Below are 19,410 nucleotides of genomic sequence, written 5' to 3'. Positions count from 1 at the left end.
CGGTTATCTTGAAGAGGAACAGATTATGTGACAGGACAATGGAATTACGAGTTTAGCTTTCTTGCCTTTGGTTGTACAAGACACGGGTAGTAAGGCAGTCAAGAACCAACGATGACTATCAAGCAAGTCTACAGCTCCGAAATAAACAAGTTCTCCACTAGGTATGTATATTGAATAAAGTTGATTAGTACAATCATATACAGCCCGTATTACCCGGACCATCACTCATCCAAGATGCAGTGAGGATGGCGGCACATTGTACATTGGGCAGAGAACAATTAAAGAGACAACATGAACAGAATCAAATGACATTTCCCTTCATCCCATTCCATCGTGAAGTCGTCAAGACCCCTCATAGCACCGTTTCCGAGTCATCAAGTTCATTTCATGATGGAGATGGAGAGGAAAAACCCGCTTAGAAAGCGAGGACCGCAGCAACGGCCGCGACAATGCCGGCAGCAGCGCCGACGCGGGTGGTCGACGCAGCACCCGGGAACGGCGGGCCAGCATCGCCGCCAGAACCGCCCTCACCACCGCTGCCACCAGCACCGCCAGAGCCGCCAGAGCCGCCATCACCACCGCCGTTGCCGCCAGTGGGCTGGGCAACGCCGCTGCTGGTGGGAGCACCAGTGCTAGTCTCAGTCGCGGTCTCGGTCGGGGTCTCGCTGGGGGTCTCGGTCGCCGTCGCAGTGGGGTCCGAAGGAGTAGAGGTGGTGGTGTCGCCGCCGTCGCCGTTGCCGTCGTCATCGTCATCGCCGTCATCACCATCACCGGCATCCTTGTACTCATCGATACCCCGCTGGATAGCGTCGGTGATACCCTTGGAGAGCTCGGCGGCAATGTCGGAGAGCGCATCGGGCACCTTGCCGGAGATGATCTCGGACAGGCGCGAGGCCGCGGAGTGCTGGTCCTGCAGGGACTGGAGGATGTCGCCGCCGGCGCCGGCCTCGACGATCTGAGGCTTCTTGTCGATAATGGCGTCAATGGCCGAGTTGACGGTGTCGGTCAGGTCCTGGACCGGTCCCGTCAGGGCCAGGGCTTCGGAGTTGGAAAGCTTGTCTTCGCCCTCGAGCGAGGAGGCGCCCGAGGTAACCTTGTCGACGATGGCTTGGGCCTTGTTGAGCACCTCGCCAGCGTCGCCGCCCGAGTAGGACTCGACGGTGGAGGCAAAGTCCTTGGTCGCGCTGTCGATCTCCTCAATCACGGAGGTGAAGGCCTCGAGGTCGCGGCGGTGAAGGGTGGGCGAGGCCAGAACGTTGGCCGTGAGGCCCAGTGCCGCGAGGGCAATAGAGGTGAACTTCATCTTGACGATGGACTGACTCTCAGTAGCGAGTGTGTGTGTGTGTGTGTGAGAATTGATCAAGCGAGTGGAAGCACTGACGACAACTGACGAGACTGGATTCAGACCCAAGTCAGACTGTCCAGGCGACGACGGAGGGCATGAGAGGGTACTTATACTTTCAAGGCCCAACCGGGGTCGGCTATAACTGGATCCTCTTTGATGATGATCGTCCTCAATTCTTGAACCTAGGTTAGGCATTTGAGGACCAAACAGCACCCCGGAAAGCTCCCGCCCCCAATTCAGGTTCCTGAACGGATGGCCCTGATGTCATCCACTTCGTCCGGCTCGTTATCCCCCGGACCCCGGACTCGAAGTAGCATCTTGCGTGGAGACATGCCTCAGTGGGCCAGAACGGGTTCCCATTGGAGTCGACTCGATATTCTACACCTGGAAGAGTAGCCCGGCAAGAGACGTTAACCCGGGGCTAGATCACATGGCGTCCAGTGGTTTGCTCGGAAATCCGGCAACTGGCGCCAATGTCTCAGTTGATGTTGACAGTCCTGCCAGTCCCTGCGGTGATGTGCGGTCGGACCGGGGGAAGGGGGGGCGGGGTGGTGTTGGTTATGACCCAGACCAAGTTGCGCTTCGGCATCATGTGCCTGACTATGCTTTGGCTTCACACAGTTCTGCGTTGTCCATGGACTTGCAGTGTTTCTGGATAAAGCCATTCAAGGCATACGACTACTACATACATGTCAGTTGTTGATCATTTCATTGATCTGACCAGAGCATACACAGTCGACAAGGACAGCAGACAATATTTGGTACTTCGTCGACCGTCAACGTGGAGTCAATCTGATGGGCATTACCGAGGAAAAACGACGTCTCAATAGTCACTCGTCTGCATCAAACTGCATGCAGGTGGCGAGTGCTCACTGGCCTCCGAACTAGGACGTGAACGGCTAGTCGGCGGCCATACCTTTCTCTTCTTAGACAAGCTTGTCGTCACTGCACACTGACCAGAGACCATGGCTGGATCTCATGGCGAGAGGCTAAACGAACATCATGGCTCGATTAGCTCACTTTTGGTCTGCAGGATTAACCACGCTTGGCAAGACGCCGGTCCCCATGGAGGTTAGTAGGAGTCTCACTCGAACCTTTCCAAGGTAGTGGATGGACAAATTGTTTGGAGATTGGCATAATGCGACGTGACTTTGAGAGTTTCGAGGACTCGATTCTGTTGTTGTTTATCACGTGGTTCCGAGGTACATGGTCCTTCTTCTTGGTGCTAAGTTCAAGACCGAGGTTGAAGCCCTCGCTACGTACTCTGTACTTTCTATCCTGAGGATGATTTGCATGGATGATGTGGGGAACAAAGGACGTTCGGCACGGAAGGCAGCTTCCTCCGGAGTACTGTAGTATGTACCTCGAATCTTCATCTCAGGGCACTCAACCAGAAGTACCCAGTACTATTGCTCTTTGTAGCGCTGAGCAAGCGAGAATGGTTTGAATGTATGTAACTGCGCGAATTCCGGTGCATAAGAATGGCGGGATAGCGGTTCCGCATTGCGTATGGGTCAAAGCTCTACTCTATTACTGTACCTTGAGCCTGGAGATCTCAAGAAGCTTGTCTGGCTGTTGACAAGTGCATGATGATCCACTTCATTGATGGTATGTTAATCATACAGTCGAGTATACGGAGTACTCGACAACGTGACTTTTAAGTATGTCTTGATTGACACTGAAGTGATCTTGCCAGTGTCGAAGCATGGCAAGCCCATAGACCTAGTCTTGAGTACTATTGATTAATTGAATGCTACTAACATGTAACCCAACGATAACATTAATCACGTAATGACTTCTTTTCTCCCTGTACCGGACTCCGTACTATGAGGGTTCTTTACTAGGAGGCTCCCCTCACTTCCAACCAGCAGCTCGCGTGGGTGAGCTCGTCTCTGATTGTCGTCTCTGATCAACAGAAGCTAAGAAGAGACACTTTTCCACTTTGGGTTTAGCCTCCAGTCCTCCGCTTCGTTCGCGTCTGGACTGGCTCTAACCCCGCATCCGCTGCGGAGCCTGGGGCATCCATTGGATGTTTACTTCCGAAAGGGTCTTGTTTTGTGGGGAAACATACATACATACCGTCTTGATCATAGCGTCAATCAATCCCTATTTGCAAGGAGTTGTCGCAAAGACATGGCTCGTGAGCGCGAAATGGGTTTGGATGGCCTTTGGTCCTGGTTAACAAGTCTATCGAATAATTTCAAAGTTTAGAGCAATAAACCTAAACTAACAGTATCTAGTGTTTTTCGTTGCGGTTGTTCGGTGATTTCTTGATTTCTCCAGTTTATTGATAGAATGATATGTAGAATACTTCCCAGGGTCAAAGCAATAGTCATCTACTCTTCACGTCACTTCAAAAGCCAGAAGCGCTGACGATTGGCCATTCAGTTCATCGATTTGCCCCTGACCTGAGAGGCTGAAACCGGTTGTTGGTTCAAGGTACAAAGTTCCAACAATTAAATGAACTTTCTTTCTGTTGCTTCGATCCCGTTTATACCGAGGAATATCGACATTCATGTGATTGGAACCCCAATCTTTGAGGATCTCTCACGAGGCACAGCAAATGCTCCGAACAAGATAGCGATTGGTACCTGGAGATCTTGTCGACGGAAATCACAGCATGGACCATCTAACCCCATGGGGATTCGGAAACTTTCGAGACTGGATCCTAGCTAAAGTCAGGTACAATGCATTCGAGGTAGGTAGGTATCAATTGTTGCACGTGAAGTCTCTTGCTATGTACAAGAACCTAGGAACATTTACCGACCCATCCACCCACCATCCACCGTCAACACTTCACCACTAACATACAAACTGGCCTTACTTGCCAGAAAGATGGTCGGCCCCTTGAAATCCTCGGGATTCCCCCAACGACCCGCCGGAATCCGCGACAGAATACTCGGTCCCCGCTCGGGGTCCTTCATCAAAGCAGCAGTCATATCCGTCGCGACATACCCCGGAGCGATGGCATTCACGTTGACGCCTTTGCTGGCCCATTCGTTCGCCAACGCCTTGGTCAATTGTGCGACTCCACCCTTTGCCGACGCATAGGCGGGCACCAAGATCCCGCCCTGGAACGACGTTAGCGATGCGAGATTGATGATGGAGCCGCGGTGGCCGTCCGGCGGATTGCGCGACAGCATGTATGCGCCAACTTCGCGGCAGAGGGTGAACACATTGGTGAGGTTGACTTGAATGACCTGTATGTTCCCCCAAAACTGTCAGAGAAACCGTGTCGTGTATTGGCCACCACAGGGGAAGTGCGAGTTTATATACCTCATCCCAATCCTCGTCTGGGAATTCATGGGCTTTATGCCGCCTCTGGATCCCGCCGCAGTTGACCAGAATCGAGATATCATGGCCGTCCTCGAGGACCTTTTTGACGAGACTCTTGACTTGCTCGCGGGAGGCTAGATCGGCCGTGTAGATGAGAGCTTTTCTACCCAGAGACTCGATTTTCTGCTTCGTTTCCTGATTCGAGGTATCCCGCTGGTTGGAGTCAGTACCTGAAATGACCGTCCAGGATCACCCGCGTTGGACGGATTCCTCACCTGTACTAGAATCACATCTGCACCCGCTTCAGCCAGGCCAATTGCCATCTGAGCGCCGATGCCTCGGGTGCCGCCTGTCACCAGAGCGGTGCGGCCCTCCAACGAGAACATTGAATTGATTATACTTGAAGACATGTTGTTGTTCCTGTGTCTCCCCGCACGAAACAATGTAGAAACCACGAAATGTATATGAGGCTCAGCAATCCTAACTCTCTCGAACGGAATCGATCCAGAAAAACGCTTGTCTACGATGTCACAACCTGCATACTTATGCATTCAGATCCTGGCATGAACTGATTTTTATCTCCCACGGCTCTATCATCCTGACTCAGTCCAAGACGCTTTCTCCCCCAACCACATCGGAATGTACCCCGCGGTGGGGTGATTGTAATCCATGCCGATAACGGAATCAGTCACCCCACGCCATTCCCCTTTAAACTAGTTATCCCACGAGGTTTGTTTCGTAAATTACGTAACTTACAGATATACTCCGTACGTTTCTGTAAATGAACCAGCGGGTAATATCGAGGGGTACCAATGCCTCTCACCGGAATGAACTCCGCCTCAGGGGACTATGACGAGTGCTAATAGATTCTGGAATTCTAGTCGAATCTAGAGTATTGAGCACGCTGGCACATAATTGCTGCTTTTTTTTTGCCGGCTTGGTCATTCGGCACGTGGAAAAATACATCGGAGAATGGTGCCATAACGGCCGGATTCCCTACTTCCTTTGATTCGGCAAGTCGGCCCGAGGTGTTCCTGACAGATCGGAGATGACGCGGTGTGGCCCGTTAACTCAGCTCCACAAGAATAATATAGAACAGAATGGGCTAATGGGTTCCTGGGATACTACATGCATGATGGACAACAGTACTATTCAACTGAGTTACTACTCCGGAACGAGACAGTGGCATTGTTTTGAGTGTACAGTAGATTGGACATAGCACGTCAATCGTTACAATTCGTCATTACCACTCGCGGATCGACCCATCGGGACCGTAGAACTCCTTGCACTTCCAAGGCTCCGTCTCCGCCGCAATCTTCCGGACCAAGTCCTCGTCAATCTCAATCCCCAGACCCGGACCTGTCGGGGCCTTGACGTAGCCCTCTTCGATATCGAAGATGGATGGGTCCTTGAGGTACGTGGTCAAGTCAATGTCACCGGCCTCGGTATTGTAATGCATGCCCAACGACATCTCCTGGATGACAAAGTTGGGCGTGTTGAGCGCAACCTGCAGCGATGCCGCAAACGCCAGGGGACCCAGAGGGCAGTGCGGCGCAATCGCAACGTCGTAGGCCTCCGCCATCGCGGCGATGCGCCGCGTCTCGCTGATACCGCCCGCATGGGCAATGTCTGGCTGCAGAATGTCGACGGTGTGGTGCTCGAGGAATTGTTTGACGTCCCAGCGCGTGTAGAGCCGCTCGCCGCAGGCAATGGGGATGGTGGTCAGTCCGGCCAGTTGCTTGTACGCCTCCGGGTGCTCGCAAAGAAGCGGCTCTTCGATGAAGAGCGGGCGGTGGGGTTCCAGCAACTTGGCGAGTTGCTTGGCCATGGGCTTGTGCAGACGGCCGTGGAAATCAAGCCCGGCGTCGAGCCCGAGAGATTTGACCGTCTTGAGGCGCTCGACTGTTGCGTCGAGAACGGAGGGAGAATCGAGCCAGTTGACATCCTCGGTGGCGTTCATCTTGACGCACTTGAGGCCTTGAGCGATACGTGCTTTGCTGCAAGAGCAAGTTAGAAGAGATTGACAGGCAACGCATACGAAGGACTACGTACGCTGCGTTCTCGACATCGCTCGGCCGGTCTCCTCCAATCCAGCAATACACTTGCACCTTGTTGCGCACCTTACCGCCGAGCAGTTGGTAGATGGGCAGACCTAGATTCCGGCCCTTCAAATCCCACAACGCGATATCGATTCCGGACAATGCGGACATGAACACAGGGCCACCGCGGTAGAAGCCCAAACGCCAAATAGTTTGCCAAATGTGCTCAATGTCACTGCCAAACATGTGTCAGGAACAAGCTGATCTAGAGAGTCCACTGAGAACACGTACTCAGCTTCGTATCCAATGATCCGATCAATGATTTCATCCAGTGCCCCTTCCACCGCATTGGTGTGTCCTTCTAGTGTGCCCTCACCCCAGCCATATCTGCCGTTTTCATCGGTGACCTTGACGAAGAGCCATCGGGGTTTAACGCGAAAGTACTCAATCTTCTTGATTTTGGCCATGTTGCGAAGCTTGATGAGACCAAGAGAGCAAGGACAATAAAATGAAATCAACACAGTCTACGACAAGTCTGAAAGACCTCAGCATTCACCTGCTCTGATCCCACGCCGGTCGAATATATAGAGGACAAGCCGCAGCCGTTCGATCATGAGCTCGTACTTCGTGGGCTTCGAGGGGCAGCCCACGCCAAGTGTGTCACAGCTCTGATTGGCTGGGATCGTTACGCGTCTGGACGGGTCACAAACACTGGGGTTTGCCGTCGTTAGCGTGGGGGTCCTATTGAAGTAGCCTACATATGTGTGGGATACTCCAAATTTGCCCAGAACGGCTCAACCGGAGCATCGGGTTAAAACTTTCCGTGCTCTACGGAGTATTATTATTATGTGGCTGGAATAGACTCAAATTGAGCATGTGATTGGAAAAAGCAACGGTATAATTGCAGAATCTACCTCGTACATGCAGCAAAACGTGTATATCCAGCATCTCATGCAAACAATCGTACCATCTTCTAAGCATTATTCGCCTTCTCAATCAACTGTTTCTCCAGTTCCCAGCCCTCGGTAAACCCAGCAACGGTCGTCGCAACATCAGCGGGAGGGACCGGCCGACGGGGAAGCCCTCCATATCCGTAGAATTCCTGCAGAGCTGCCTTCACGGCAGGGAAACCGCCCTTAATGGCGGTCCAGTCGGCCCGGGCAACGATCGCCTGGATCTTCTGCGCCTCCTCGATCTTGCCTTGAACGTACAGGTCATATACCAGAACGCTCGCACGGGGAATCACGTTGGCCAACCCGGCAATCACGCCGTGCCCACCGGCAATCATGGTCTGCAGGGTGAAGTCGGACGAGCCACCAAAGGTGCGGAAGCTGTCTTTGACACCGGCAGCGATCCGGGCCAGCTTGCCGGTGTTGGCGCAGGTCAGCTTGACACCGACAATGTTGGGGTGTTCCGCGAGCGCGAGGATATCATCGGACGTGAGGTCGACGCCGTTGGCGGCGGCGGGGAAGTTGTAGATCAGCACCGGCAGGGGTGACGCGTCGGCGACGTCTCGGAAATACCCCCGGACCGACTCGGTCGTGTTTTGACCTTTGTAGTACGACGGCGGCAGAGCAATCACGTAATCGGCGCCCGCCTCGGCGGCATCCTTGCAGAATTGAATGGTTTCTCGTGTCGATTGCGCACCGACACCAACGATCACGGGGAGTTGGTCGAAACCGGCCCCATCGAGGGCCTTGCGTGTCGCACTGGCAATGAGTTTTCGCTCGGCTCGGTCAAGATGCACGGCTTCACCATTGCTGCCCTGCACCACGATTCCTGCCACGCCTGCCTTTGCGAGGAATACGGCATGCTTCTCGACAACGGGAACGTCCACCTCTTCCTCGGAACCGGTGAAAAAGGCAACGGTGGGAACGTATACACCGCCGTTCAAGGGTCTTGGAGCCATGATCAATCAATCTCTGAAAAGGATTCTTTTTGGCACGAAATGAGATCGATGCAAGTATATTCGGAAGAGGAGATCGTAGCGGAATGTCAAGATGCCAACCCACAGTAAGTATGTAACGGCCTTGCGTGTCGCACTGGCAATGAGTTTTCGCTCGGCTCGGTCAAGATGCACGGCTTCACCATTGCTGCCCTGCACCACGATTCCTGCCACGCCTGCCTTTGCGAGGAATACGGCATGCTTCTCGACAACGGGAACGTCCACCTCTTCCTCGGAACCGGTGAAAAAGGCAACGGTGGGAACGTATACACCGCCGTTCAAGGGTCTTGGAGCCATGATCAATCAATCTCTGAAAAGGATTCTTTTTGGCACGAAATGAGATCGATGCAAGTATATTCGGAAGAGGAGATCGTAGCGGAATGTCAAGATGCCAACCCACAGTAAGTATGTAAAAAAAAAAAAAAAAAAAAAAGTCTTAAGTACTATTGCCGTTGCACTGGAAGAGAGGCTCGAATCCCACTCTCACAAAGGCCAAATATGATTTCCTCTTGAACAACGTAGTACTTCCTTACCAATCCGTAACAACATCCCACGAACGCATGGCCCAAATCGACCAATTCCCCTCCTTGGCCAGCGGGGACTCCGTCCCGCAAAAACAAATCAGGAGGCGGAAACACCGAATCCCCCACGCCGTGTCCACATTCGGATTTTACCGCCGCAATCAGCAGCTGAGGAGCAGGGTTTTGAATGCGGATAATTCTGCAAAAAATCGAGGCTTGCTAATAATTGCTTTTGCTGACCATGGCGCTGGGAAGTGGGATGACTTTTGTCTACAGGCAAGCATTCTGATTGGCCACGATAGCTGAGTAATCTCTTTATCTTGGCATAGCATGCAGCAAAAATTTCAAAGAACTGAGATCGAACTGTACTCCGTACTTGCATAGCTTAAGAGTGAAATTTGAATACCATGACGCGTTAACATTGGCCTCCATTACTGTACCGGCGCAGTTGATACAACCGGAGTAGGGAGTACTCCTTACCGTCCGTACACCGTACACAAGGAGGCTAGGAGCATATGAGTATGTACTCCGAGGTACGAGTAGGGTGATAGATTTCATGTTCACTTCCAAGCACGAGTTGCACAGTCTGCCTTCGATAACTGGCTTCACTTCAATAGTCAGTGGTACTGGTGCACTGGTACATTGGAGAGTACGAAGGCGAAGTAGAGCGTCCCACGTGATTGCATACGGAGTTACGGACCGTCACAGGCGGCCCGCCAGAAGCGCAGCACTGGGAGTGACGGAAATACGGAGAACACAGAACTTGTCCATGACTCCGTGTCCCCGTGACCTAAGTATGTATGTAAGAGTACTCGTATTGTGGGCCCGGGCGCGGTATTATTACGTGACTGCATGTCACATTACGATTCAAATTGAGATTTGAAAGTGCCTCTGCGCCCTGGCTGTAGAGCTGGCTGGCCTGAGCCTGGCCACGCCGCCACGGGCAGTATGGTTACCAAAACGTTGAACGATTTTGAGTGGTAGGTAGTTGGGGAGTACGGTACCTATCATTGACTACCAAATTCATGACCGTACGAGTACACATGTCATGCCGATCAGAATTCAAAAAAGCATGTAGCGGTTACTTCTCAAACCCCAGTTCCTCAAGGATAGCCTCGTTGTGCTCCCCAACTCTCGGAATCGGATCCATCCTCGGCTCAAAGGCATTATCCGCCCCTTCGGCCGAGAATCCCGGTGGGATCAGACTCGGAACATCGCCGACAGGCGTCGGAACGTTTACCCATCGGCCGCGCGCCTGAAGTTGGGGGTGATTCCAAACTCCGTGCAGGTCGTTGACCCGAGCATTGGCAATAGCCGCCCGTTCAAGCTTCTCGATCGCTTCGGTAACCGTCAATTTACCGAGCGCTGCGTCGATGATTTTCTGCAGTTCGTCGCGGTTCTGGACGCGCAGGGAGTTGTTTGCAAACCGAGCGTCGGCCGCCAAGGATGAATTGTCCAGGACGTGTGTGCAGAAGCTCGCCCATTCTCGCTCGTTCTGAATGCCTAGCATCACCGATCCACCGTCGCCCGTGGTGAACGGTCCGTACGGGTAGATAGCAGCATGCGCCGCGCCAGCCGGGACCGGCCCTGGTTGCCCATCGAACGCGTAGTACATTGGAAAGCCCATCCACTCGACCATGCACTCCAGCATCGAGACATCGATCCGGCAGCCCTTCCCGCCGTTTCGATTGCGCTGCAGTAGAGCAGCGAGAATCTGACTGTAGGCGTACATGGCAGCTGCAATGTCCACGATTGAAACGCCCACTTTCACTGGCTGCCCTTGGCCCGTTCCGGTGACGGATAGCAGCCCAGCCTCGCTCTGGATCGGAAGATCGTATGCCTTCTTGTCACGATAGGGGCCGTCTTGCCCGTATCCTGAAATATCGCACACAATCAAGGACGGATTTCTCTCCTTGAGTGCCTCGTAGCTGAATCCCAGTCGTGCCGCTGCTCCTGGAGCCAGGTTCTGTACCAAAACATCGGCCTTGTCAACCAAAGCAGACAGGACTTTCCGATCAGAAGGTTTCTTCAAGTCCAAGGCCAAAGATTCTTTCGAACGATTCACCCAGACAAAATGAGACGCCATTCCCTTGACTCGTGAGTCATAATGCCGTGCGAAATCACCCGTACCCGGCCGCTCGACCTTGATGACCCGAGCACCCAGATCGGCCAGTTGACGGGTACAAAAGGGGGCCGCAATAGCTTGTTCGAGACTAACCACCGTTATCCCTGTCAAGGGCAGATTCCGGTTGGTAGCCTTGGTCGAAGAATTGCGGCGATAGACTCGATGAGATGATATGACGCGTACGAAGTGTAATGCATGTCTGGAGGCTTGTTGGAACAGATTCACTCTCTGTGCGTAGGGCTTCACTGCGTTAGATGCGGTAGAGAACATGACAACTGCAAATTTATAGTATCCAACGAAATCGGCCTTGAATCCAGGCAATCATAACAGCGACTCTGATTGAATCAGCTGGAATAGGAGATTCGGCTTATGTCCGGCTTATGTTCAGGCAGCCTAAATTGACGTCTTCAGTCGCAGTACTTACATCTGACTCGGGCTTTGAAACTCACAGATGGGAGTATGCGGTCAATGAGTGGATCACTCAAACATGAATAGTAAGGATTTGCCAAGTAGTTACGCAAAGTGCGGAGCGAAGTCCGGATAACAATCCGTCGATCAAAAAACTAGTACTACATACTAAGTACTATCTAGCATCTGGGGTAACGTACTCGCACACTCGTCGCGTAAAAAGTGGTTGACAGTCAGACCTACTCTTTTAGTATTATCAGGGATCGCCAGAGCAATCTACCTACTATCTGACCAAACTGATCGCTGATCTCTGAGATTGATAGGGCTTGCTTCATCACGTGCATTGTCATCGAGGGCACAGTATCCAGATAATCTCTCCGTTGGTCGGATCGGCCCGGTGACCAGGTACCTGACATCGGAAACCTCCGCGATCGTGATTGATTGTCCTATCGATCCTGCTGATCAGAGCTTGTAGATCAGTTCACAGTGGAGGACCGTTCGTCAATCAACTACAGATTCCTAATTTGGACGCTCCATCAGTTGGCTAGGACTCCGATCGTTCCCCATGCAGTCCAAATCAATCTCATAAGCTGGCCTCCAAGTTTGGCATCGAACCAGGCATGAGTTGAAACCAAGCAGAATAAAAATTTTTACGCGTAACTATACCATCAACAGAAATACAAAAAGTCATAAAAGAAATGAATGGCGGACGCAAATACCCAATGCTTCGGTCCTCCAGCGGAGTGCCTTACACAGAGCTCTTTTTCTCTGCGATAATCTCGACATGCAAAGTGTCGTCCTTGGAACCATCGCCGGCAAGCTGTTTCTGCGCAACAGCGGCAACCTGGTGAGCTTTGTCGCCCTCGAACACTGATCACAATGCAGTTAGCCACCGCCGCTAATATTATGATCAGAGCGAAAGATGGAAACTTACAGAACGACAGTTCTTCCAGCGTGCGGCCATACGTTTCGGGGAAGAGGAAGAAAATGAAGACAAGTTCGAAGCCCAACCAGGCGCAATAGACAATCAGCCATCTCCATTCGATGTTGCTCAGACCAATGGGATTGACATAGGTCGCAAAGAAGGTAGCACCACGGCCAAACAGCTGGAACCAAGTGATACCACGAGACCGTTGCAGATAGGGGAACAGCTCGACCAAGTATGCTGTTGCAAAGTTAGTTGATGCTGGGGTAAACGGACACGGTAACACTGCGAGACGTACTGTAGGTAAGAGCGTTGTAACCAATGTTGTAGCATGGGGAGTAAAGGAACATGAAGACGATGGACCCAATGCCTGCACCTTGGCTCTCCGTGCTCATGTATCGCTCCGTGCAAATGGTCCAGGAAATGTAGATGCAAAGAAGTGAGCAGACGCAGGTCAGATACGTCGGACGCCGGCGGAATCGGGGTGAAAGCAAAGCAATGGTGGTGGCATTGAGCAAGGACCAGCAGGCGATTCCAATGTTGATCTTGGACTTGACAACAGCGTCCTTGATCCCAACCATATCGAGAATATCACTCAGGTAGTAACTGAACGCCAAATCAGTAAACGAACCAAGGCTGCGCCCTCGGAACCATGTTGTCACTTACGAGATCAAGGTGTTGCCGGACCACTGCGTGAACAGACCCAACCCTGCCGAGATGATCATACGACGGCGCATACCGGCCGTTCTGAACATATCGGACCAGTTTTGCTTGGCAGCTTCCTGCTCCAATTTGATGGTTTTCTCTATCTGTGCCATTTCCGCTTTGACGAACGCGGAGGAGGTGTCCCCTTCGGCATGGTATTTGGCAAGAATGGCGTAGGCCTCTTCATACCTGTCCTTGCTGACAAGGTATCGTGGACTCTCCGGCACAAAGCTGCAATTGTCAGCCATCATTCCTCTGTGACGGGGGAGTGATTGTCGTACAAAATGGTGCAGATTTGGAGCATGGCAGGAGCGATCTGCAGCAACGAAGGCAATCGCCATGCCCAATCAGTGGTGATGGTCACGGTGCCCAGCCCAACTGCGGCGGCAACGATCTGGCCGATGAAATACGAGGAGTTAAACAGAGAGGTCATGATCGGCCGCTCCTTGGGGTGGCCCAGCTCTCCAATCAGTGCAGAAGCGGCGACAATGCAGAACGGAATTCCAAAGCCCAAGACTATCCGTGCGACGATGTACATGCCGACTGTCCTCGTCAGTATGAGCACAACATGGAACATTTTCTATTCAATCGAGTTTACCTCCATTGGAGAGCCCTTGCAGGATTGCTCCCACAACACTGATTATGGAGCCGAACATAATCGTCCATCGCCGACCGACCCTTTGGTTAACCCAGGGAATGAATGGAAGAGCGAGAACGGCACCAAGCGAGTAGGTCGCGCCAAGAAAGCCTTTCAGCCGTGATTCGATTTCATATTCGGGCTGGCCATCGTCCGTCATCCCACCGGTGGGCTCGCCAAAGTCTGCCGAGTCGCGTCAGAGAAGCATTGTTCCGAGAAAAATACATGGACTTGCCCTACATTTATTCCAGGTATAGACGATCTGGACAACATTGATCATTTGCGAGTCGAAGCCAGAAGTCATTTCAACACCCATACAGGCTGGGAAGAGCGCCAAGTACAAAAGCCTGAGGTTGGGCTTCTTGTACCAGGGCGTCTTGTCTTCCCTCACAATGCGGGTGATGGTCTCCTCAGGGAGAACCTCCCTTTGTGGCTTCTGAAGAATGCCCGCCATGTTGAGATGCTGGGCGGAAGGACCCTGGGTTAGTGAAAGATGTTGATCACACCAAGGGGGAGCAGGAACTGTCGCAGCAGGGACTTCCAACTGAAACTGGGGAGACCTGGACACTGACGCCGATTTATACTTGACGGTGATGCATCATGCCATGGTTTAATATATCCCCCGCATGGCGGATATAGATTATTATTACAGTTCTTGGGTGCAAAAGGCTTTTGAGCACCCTGTTAAAGTTGCATCCAGCAAAATAGCGTGGCGTCCGTGTGCTATGAACGCTCACTGGCTCCCTGAGACGGATTGGTCAACACCACAGGAGTTTTCAGTTGCTCTGATGCAGGGCAGCTAACACACATTTTCACCTAGTGTCTGGAAGCAATTTGACAGAAGGGCTCTAGCTTAGCCGAGCGGAAGAGTTGACCTTCGGTTGAAAGGTCTGAACTATTACCAAATCGGGTTACAACACTCTCCGGGTGGCGTTCTCGAAGTCTGTCTTCAGTCCCCAGCTCCAGGATGGAGTGGAGACTCATTGCCCGCATGGTCGCTTACTGATGTTCAAAAATACTCCGTACGGAGAAGGGATGTTTTCAGCTTCTAGAAATCCATCTCGAAGAAGATATGGCGAGTGAGGATGACTCAGCCATGAATTGCACAAGGATTGGTCGATGACCTGAAGTCAAGAAAGATGAACTTCTTACCTCTCCGCTTCCAGACAGCGGACTCGTTCATCAATGACAGAGCAAAGAAGGTTAAGAACTGACAATCATTGAATTACCCAACACCCTACATACATACTCTGCACTCGTACAGTCATGGATTTTTCTTTGCTTCTCCAGTTTCTCTCCCCCACAAACCAAACCTCGCGGTCATGCACAAATGTCCCACGGGGTCGTTCCCCGCAGATCTAGCTTTCATGGAAACTTGTTCATGATTAATCGAGATCAAATGATGAGGACCATTTTGAATGAGCGAGCAATGAATGACTTTCCAGGATGAGTTTTAGCCAAATGGTTTGGGCTTGTCGATTGGTTCAGGGCTGGAAAATGCCATCGGGGAGACTCCGCGCATTCATTTTAGGCAAATATGGTTTAGCTCTTGATGCTGCAGCCACAGCAGGCTCTGCCAGCCAGGAACCGTTGGTCAAGTTGGTCCCTTCGGCAAAGGGGTCTTGGCCAAAGTTTGACTCGGCAGCATCAGCTGGCAGCTTCGGGACCTCCGAGAGAGGCCGCGAGAGTACTACTCCGAGTCTCCGGGCCATGCCACAGTTGCGGACAGCCTGGAATGACCTCAACCCTAATCTGGACAGTCGAAAACCTAAAAAGAGATCAGTGGCGAACTTAATTTGCTTTTTGAACGAAGTCAAATGACTCGCAGCGTTGGTCGGATCTCCTTGGAGGACTACACCGTAAACATGGAAGATGCCGTGATGTCCATAACTCCACAACACATCGGGGACACTCCGCCGCCCTCGAGCTTCACGCCGTTGTATCAGTCACCGGTCGGCGTTACCAACGCAATGTACAGCATTTTCCTCGCACAGCGAAAACCATAATGGAGCCTCAATTGCCGTCGGTGTTCGCTTCAGTATCTTACTACTGTACTTTCTTCTCTTTAAATTTCCAGGTCAACTCAGCATCTGTCTCTAAACCCTTCAGATAGTTCTAGTTATAGAGTGAACGGGGCAAGATGAGTTTTGACGTCGATACCGTGCTATCGAAGCTAAAGCAGGCTGACAAAATAGGCCTTCTGTCCGGTATGGAAGCGCATGGTTCCAGTCGAACAAGCAATCAGCTACTGACCAAAGGCCTCAGGGATTGATTTCTGGCACACATATCCAATTCCCGAACATAATGTGCCTTCCATTCGCACAACCGACGGTCCCAATGGCATTCGAGGGACAAAATTCTTTGCCGGAGTTCCGGCAGCTTGCTTGCCGTGCGGCACGGCTTTGGGAGCTACCTGGGATAAGCATCTGCTCAAGCAAGCCGGAGAGCTCCTCGGCAATGAATGCATCGCCAAAGGAGCCCATTGCTGGCTAGGTCCAACAATCAACATGCAACGGTCTCCACTCGGCGGACGAGGTTTCGAGTCCTTTGCTGAGGACCCTCACCTGTCCGGTACTCTTGCTGCATCGATCATTCAGGGTTGTCAAAGTACCGGAGTGATCTCGACGGTGAAGCATTACGTGGGGAACGACCAAGAACATGAACGGCGAGCCGTTGACTGTTTGATTACACCGCGAGCGCTGCGCGAAATCTATCTTCGGCCATTCCAAATCGTCGCGCGGGACGCGAAGCCTGGCGCGTTGATGACTTCGTACAACAAGATCAACGGGATACATGTTTCCGAGAGTCGCGAGTTCATGGAGGATCTGCTGCGCAAGGAGTGGAACTGGAATCCGTTGATAATGAGCGACTGGTACGGCACTTACAGCACGGTCAACGCCATGAATGGTGGGCTGGACCTAGAAATGCCTGGTGTCTCGCGATACCGCGGCAAATACATCGAGTCGGCGGTGCAAGCTCGCTTGATCACACAATCGACCATCGACGCTCGTGCACGCAATGTCTTGGAATTCGTCAAAAGAGCAAGCCAGCTGAAAGTATCGGAAGTGGAAACGGGCCGAGATTACCCCGAAGATCGAGCCCTCAACCGCACGATATGTTCGAACAGTGTCGTGCTTTTGAAGAACGAGTCCGTTCTTCCTCTGCCCAAGACGATCAAGAAAGTCGCCCTCATCGGTTCTCACATGAAGACACCGGCAATCTTTGGCGGAGGCAGTGCGTCGCTTCTTCCCTACTATACAGTGACACCGTACGATGCGATCATGGAAGTCCTTCCGAAGGATGCCGAAGTTGCGTTCGAGGTCGGCGCGTACGCGCACAAAATGCTTCCCGTGATTGACAGACTGCTTAGCAACGCTGTGATCAAGTTCTACAATGACCCTATCACGGTACCAGACCGAAAGTTGCTGGCAACCGAGTCTGTCACCAGCACCGCATTCCAACTAATGGACTACAACTGCCCTGGGCTCAACCGCGCCCTGTTCTGGGGCACATTCCTCGGAGACTTCACTCCCGATGTGTCTGGCGAATGGGAGTTTGGGTTGACCGTGTTTGGAACTGGCAACTTCTATATTGACGATGAGCTGATCATTGAGAATACGACACATCAGACAAAAGGCACCGCTTTCTTCGGCAAAGGCACGATCGAAGAGAAGGGAACAAAGGTTCTCGAGGCCGGAAAGACCTACAAGATCCGCATTGAGTTTGGCAATGCCAACACGACGACCATGGAGACGATCGGGATGGTCAACTTTGGCGGTGGAGCGGCACATCTCGGAGCTGCTCTGCGCATGGAGCCTGAAAAGATGATTGACAATGCCGTCAAGGCCGCGTCCGAGGCAGACTACACGATCATCTGCACTGGTCTGAATGGTGACTGGGAGTCGGAAGGATTCGACCGTCCAGACATGGATCTGCCACCTCACGTTGACGACATGATCGAGAGAGTGCTGGCGGTGGCTCCAAACGCTGTCATTGTGAACCAGTCCGGGACGCCCGTCACGATGCGGTGGGCTGACAAGGCCAAGGCCATCATCCAGGCATGGTATGGTGGCAACGAGGCTGGCCATGGCATTGCGGACGTGATCTTTGGAGATGTCAACCCCTCTGCCAAGCTGCCACTATCATGGCCGATCGATGTCAAGCACAATCCTGCCTACCTGAACTACGGTAGCGTCGGCGGTCGGGTTCTCTACGGTGAAGACATTTACATGGGCTACCGATTCTATGACAAGACGGAACGGGAGGTTCTGTTTCCATTCGGGTATGCGTGCACAACTTCCTCGTATCCTCGCCATTGCTTACCAAATGTCTGTCTATAGGCACGGATTATCCTACACCACTTTTGAGTTGACAACGCCTGACGTCGCCGTTTCGCCCGAGACGTTCGACCCGGAGAATCCCAGCGTTGCCACGGTCCGGATCAAGAATACCGGTGCCGTAGCAGGTGCCCAAGTTCTTCAGTTGTACATCTCCGCTCCCAACTCGCCCACGCCGCGGCCTGTCAAGGAACTGCACGGGTATGAGAAGGTCTTCCTTGAGCCTGGCGAGGAAAAGACAGTCGAAATCCAAATCGACAAATACGCCACCAGTTTCTGGGATGAGATTGAGAGCCAGTGGAAGAGCGAGGCAGGAACGTACGAGGTTCTCATTGGCACGTCCAGTCAGGAGATTCTGGGTAAGGGCAAGCTGCAGGTGCCCAAGACAAGATACTGGTTGGGTCTGTGACGATAGTTCCGATTACTAGAGGCATAGAGGGTACTGTAGATTCTGGTTATAGGAGTCTCTTCCTACGAGAATACAGGACGTCGACAAATACATCAAACGAGTATCACGCCCATCATATGTCTTTGGCCAGGGCTTCATCGAATCACTGGCTGGATGGACACAACCAGTCTTCGGGCGGATGGGATCTGATCCTCGATATCAGTACAGGGGCTGAACTGATCCAGAATGATTACTGTAGTATTCATAGTATGTAGATCAGATGCATGGGTCATGATATCCGCTTATATTAGCATTACTCTACTGTTCAATAATGCCACGCATGATCTTGAAGAAATGGCAAAATCCGGGGGTGTTAACGATTACAATTCAGAGTTTTAGAGGATGGAGAACCCTAACTTGTGGGAGAGTGGAGTGCGTCGCGGGTCCCGCCGGACTCTGGCTCCTCCTGAATCGGATACATTATTACGAGTACCTAAGAGTTAGGTTACCCAACCTAGTTAATACAAAACGGGCATTTCAAGAAAATGTGGGGTTCTTCACCACCGCGGATTCGGGAAGACCTCGCCAGGGTCTATAAAAAAGCAGAACCCAACTGCCAACACTAGTTATGCCCGTGAAGTCGAAACTCCGTAGGTCTGTGCATTTTGCGATCCATGCGGTCCCTGCGGTCCCTGCAGATGACTTGAAGCGTTTGTTCCGAGGAACTTGACTTGCAAAACACACGTTTAGTGGAACGGC

At 52.2% G+C, this 19,410-nt stretch overlaps 6 protein-coding genes across 6 annotated transcripts; 1 reads left to right on the top strand and 5 right to left on the bottom strand.

Annotated features, from left to right (window-relative positions):
* Positions 1-4,104: 4,104 nt before the first annotated feature.
* Positions 4,105-5,007, bottom strand: VTN31DRAFT_2782 (uncharacterized protein; the record flags this gene model as incomplete). Its single annotated transcript, XM_069402988.1, has 3 exons — positions 4,105-4,545; positions 4,622-4,834; positions 4,897-5,007. 3 exons carry the CDS (start codon positions 5,005-5,007, stop codon positions 4,105-4,107), a joined length of 765 nt encoding a protein of 254 aa, XP_069262215.1.
* An 857-nt stretch (positions 5,008-5,864) lies between these two features.
* VTN31DRAFT_2781 (uncharacterized protein) lies at positions 5,865-7,127 on the bottom strand (the record flags this gene model as incomplete). The annotated part of the gene is made up of 3 exons (XM_069402987.1): positions 5,865-6,618; positions 6,674-6,895; positions 6,952-7,127. The coding sequence occupies 3 exons, from the start codon at positions 7,125-7,127 to the stop codon at positions 5,865-5,867; spliced, it is 1,152 nt and encodes a 383-aa protein (XP_069262214.1).
* A 506-nt stretch (positions 7,128-7,633) lies between these two features.
* VTN31DRAFT_2780 (uncharacterized protein) lies at positions 7,634-8,569 on the bottom strand (the record flags this gene model as incomplete). Its single annotated transcript, XM_069402986.1, has 1 exon — positions 7,634-8,569. One exon carries the CDS (start codon positions 8,567-8,569, stop codon positions 7,634-7,636), a length of 936 nt encoding a protein of 311 aa, XP_069262213.1.
* A 1,638-nt stretch (positions 8,570-10,207) lies between these two features.
* VTN31DRAFT_2779 (uncharacterized protein) lies at positions 10,208-11,521 on the bottom strand (the record flags this gene model as incomplete). Its single annotated transcript, XM_069402984.1, has 1 exon — positions 10,208-11,521. One exon carries the CDS (start codon positions 11,519-11,521, stop codon positions 10,208-10,210), a length of 1,314 nt encoding a protein of 437 aa, XP_069262212.1.
* Positions 11,522-12,407: 886 nt separating this feature from the next.
* Positions 12,408-14,380, bottom strand: VTN31DRAFT_2778 (uncharacterized protein; the record flags this gene model as incomplete). The annotated part of the gene is made up of 7 exons (XM_069402983.1): positions 12,408-12,529; positions 12,594-12,824; positions 12,883-13,190; positions 13,251-13,520; positions 13,571-13,832; positions 13,888-14,109; positions 14,167-14,380. The coding sequence occupies 7 exons, from the start codon at positions 14,378-14,380 to the stop codon at positions 12,408-12,410; spliced, it is 1,629 nt and encodes a 542-aa protein (XP_069262211.1).
* A 1,686-nt stretch (positions 14,381-16,066) lies between these two features.
* On the top strand, positions 16,067-18,672 carry VTN31DRAFT_2777 (uncharacterized protein; the record flags this gene model as incomplete). Its single annotated transcript, XM_069402982.1, has 3 exons — positions 16,067-16,133; positions 16,192-18,208; positions 18,267-18,672. The coding sequence occupies 3 exons, from the start codon at positions 16,067-16,069 to the stop codon at positions 18,670-18,672; spliced, it is 2,490 nt and encodes an 829-aa protein (XP_069262210.1).
* Positions 18,673-19,410: the final 738 nt, after the last annotated feature.

Source organism: Thermomyces dupontii (assembly GCF_041956625.1).
Source record: "Thermomyces dupontii strain NRRL 2155 unplaced genomic scaffold VTN31scaffold_2, whole genome shotgun sequence".
Classification (NCBI taxonomy): domain Eukaryota; kingdom Fungi; phylum Ascomycota; class Eurotiomycetes; order Eurotiales; family Trichocomaceae; genus Thermomyces; species Thermomyces dupontii.
This window is presented reverse-complemented; position numbering and strand designations above follow the sequence as displayed.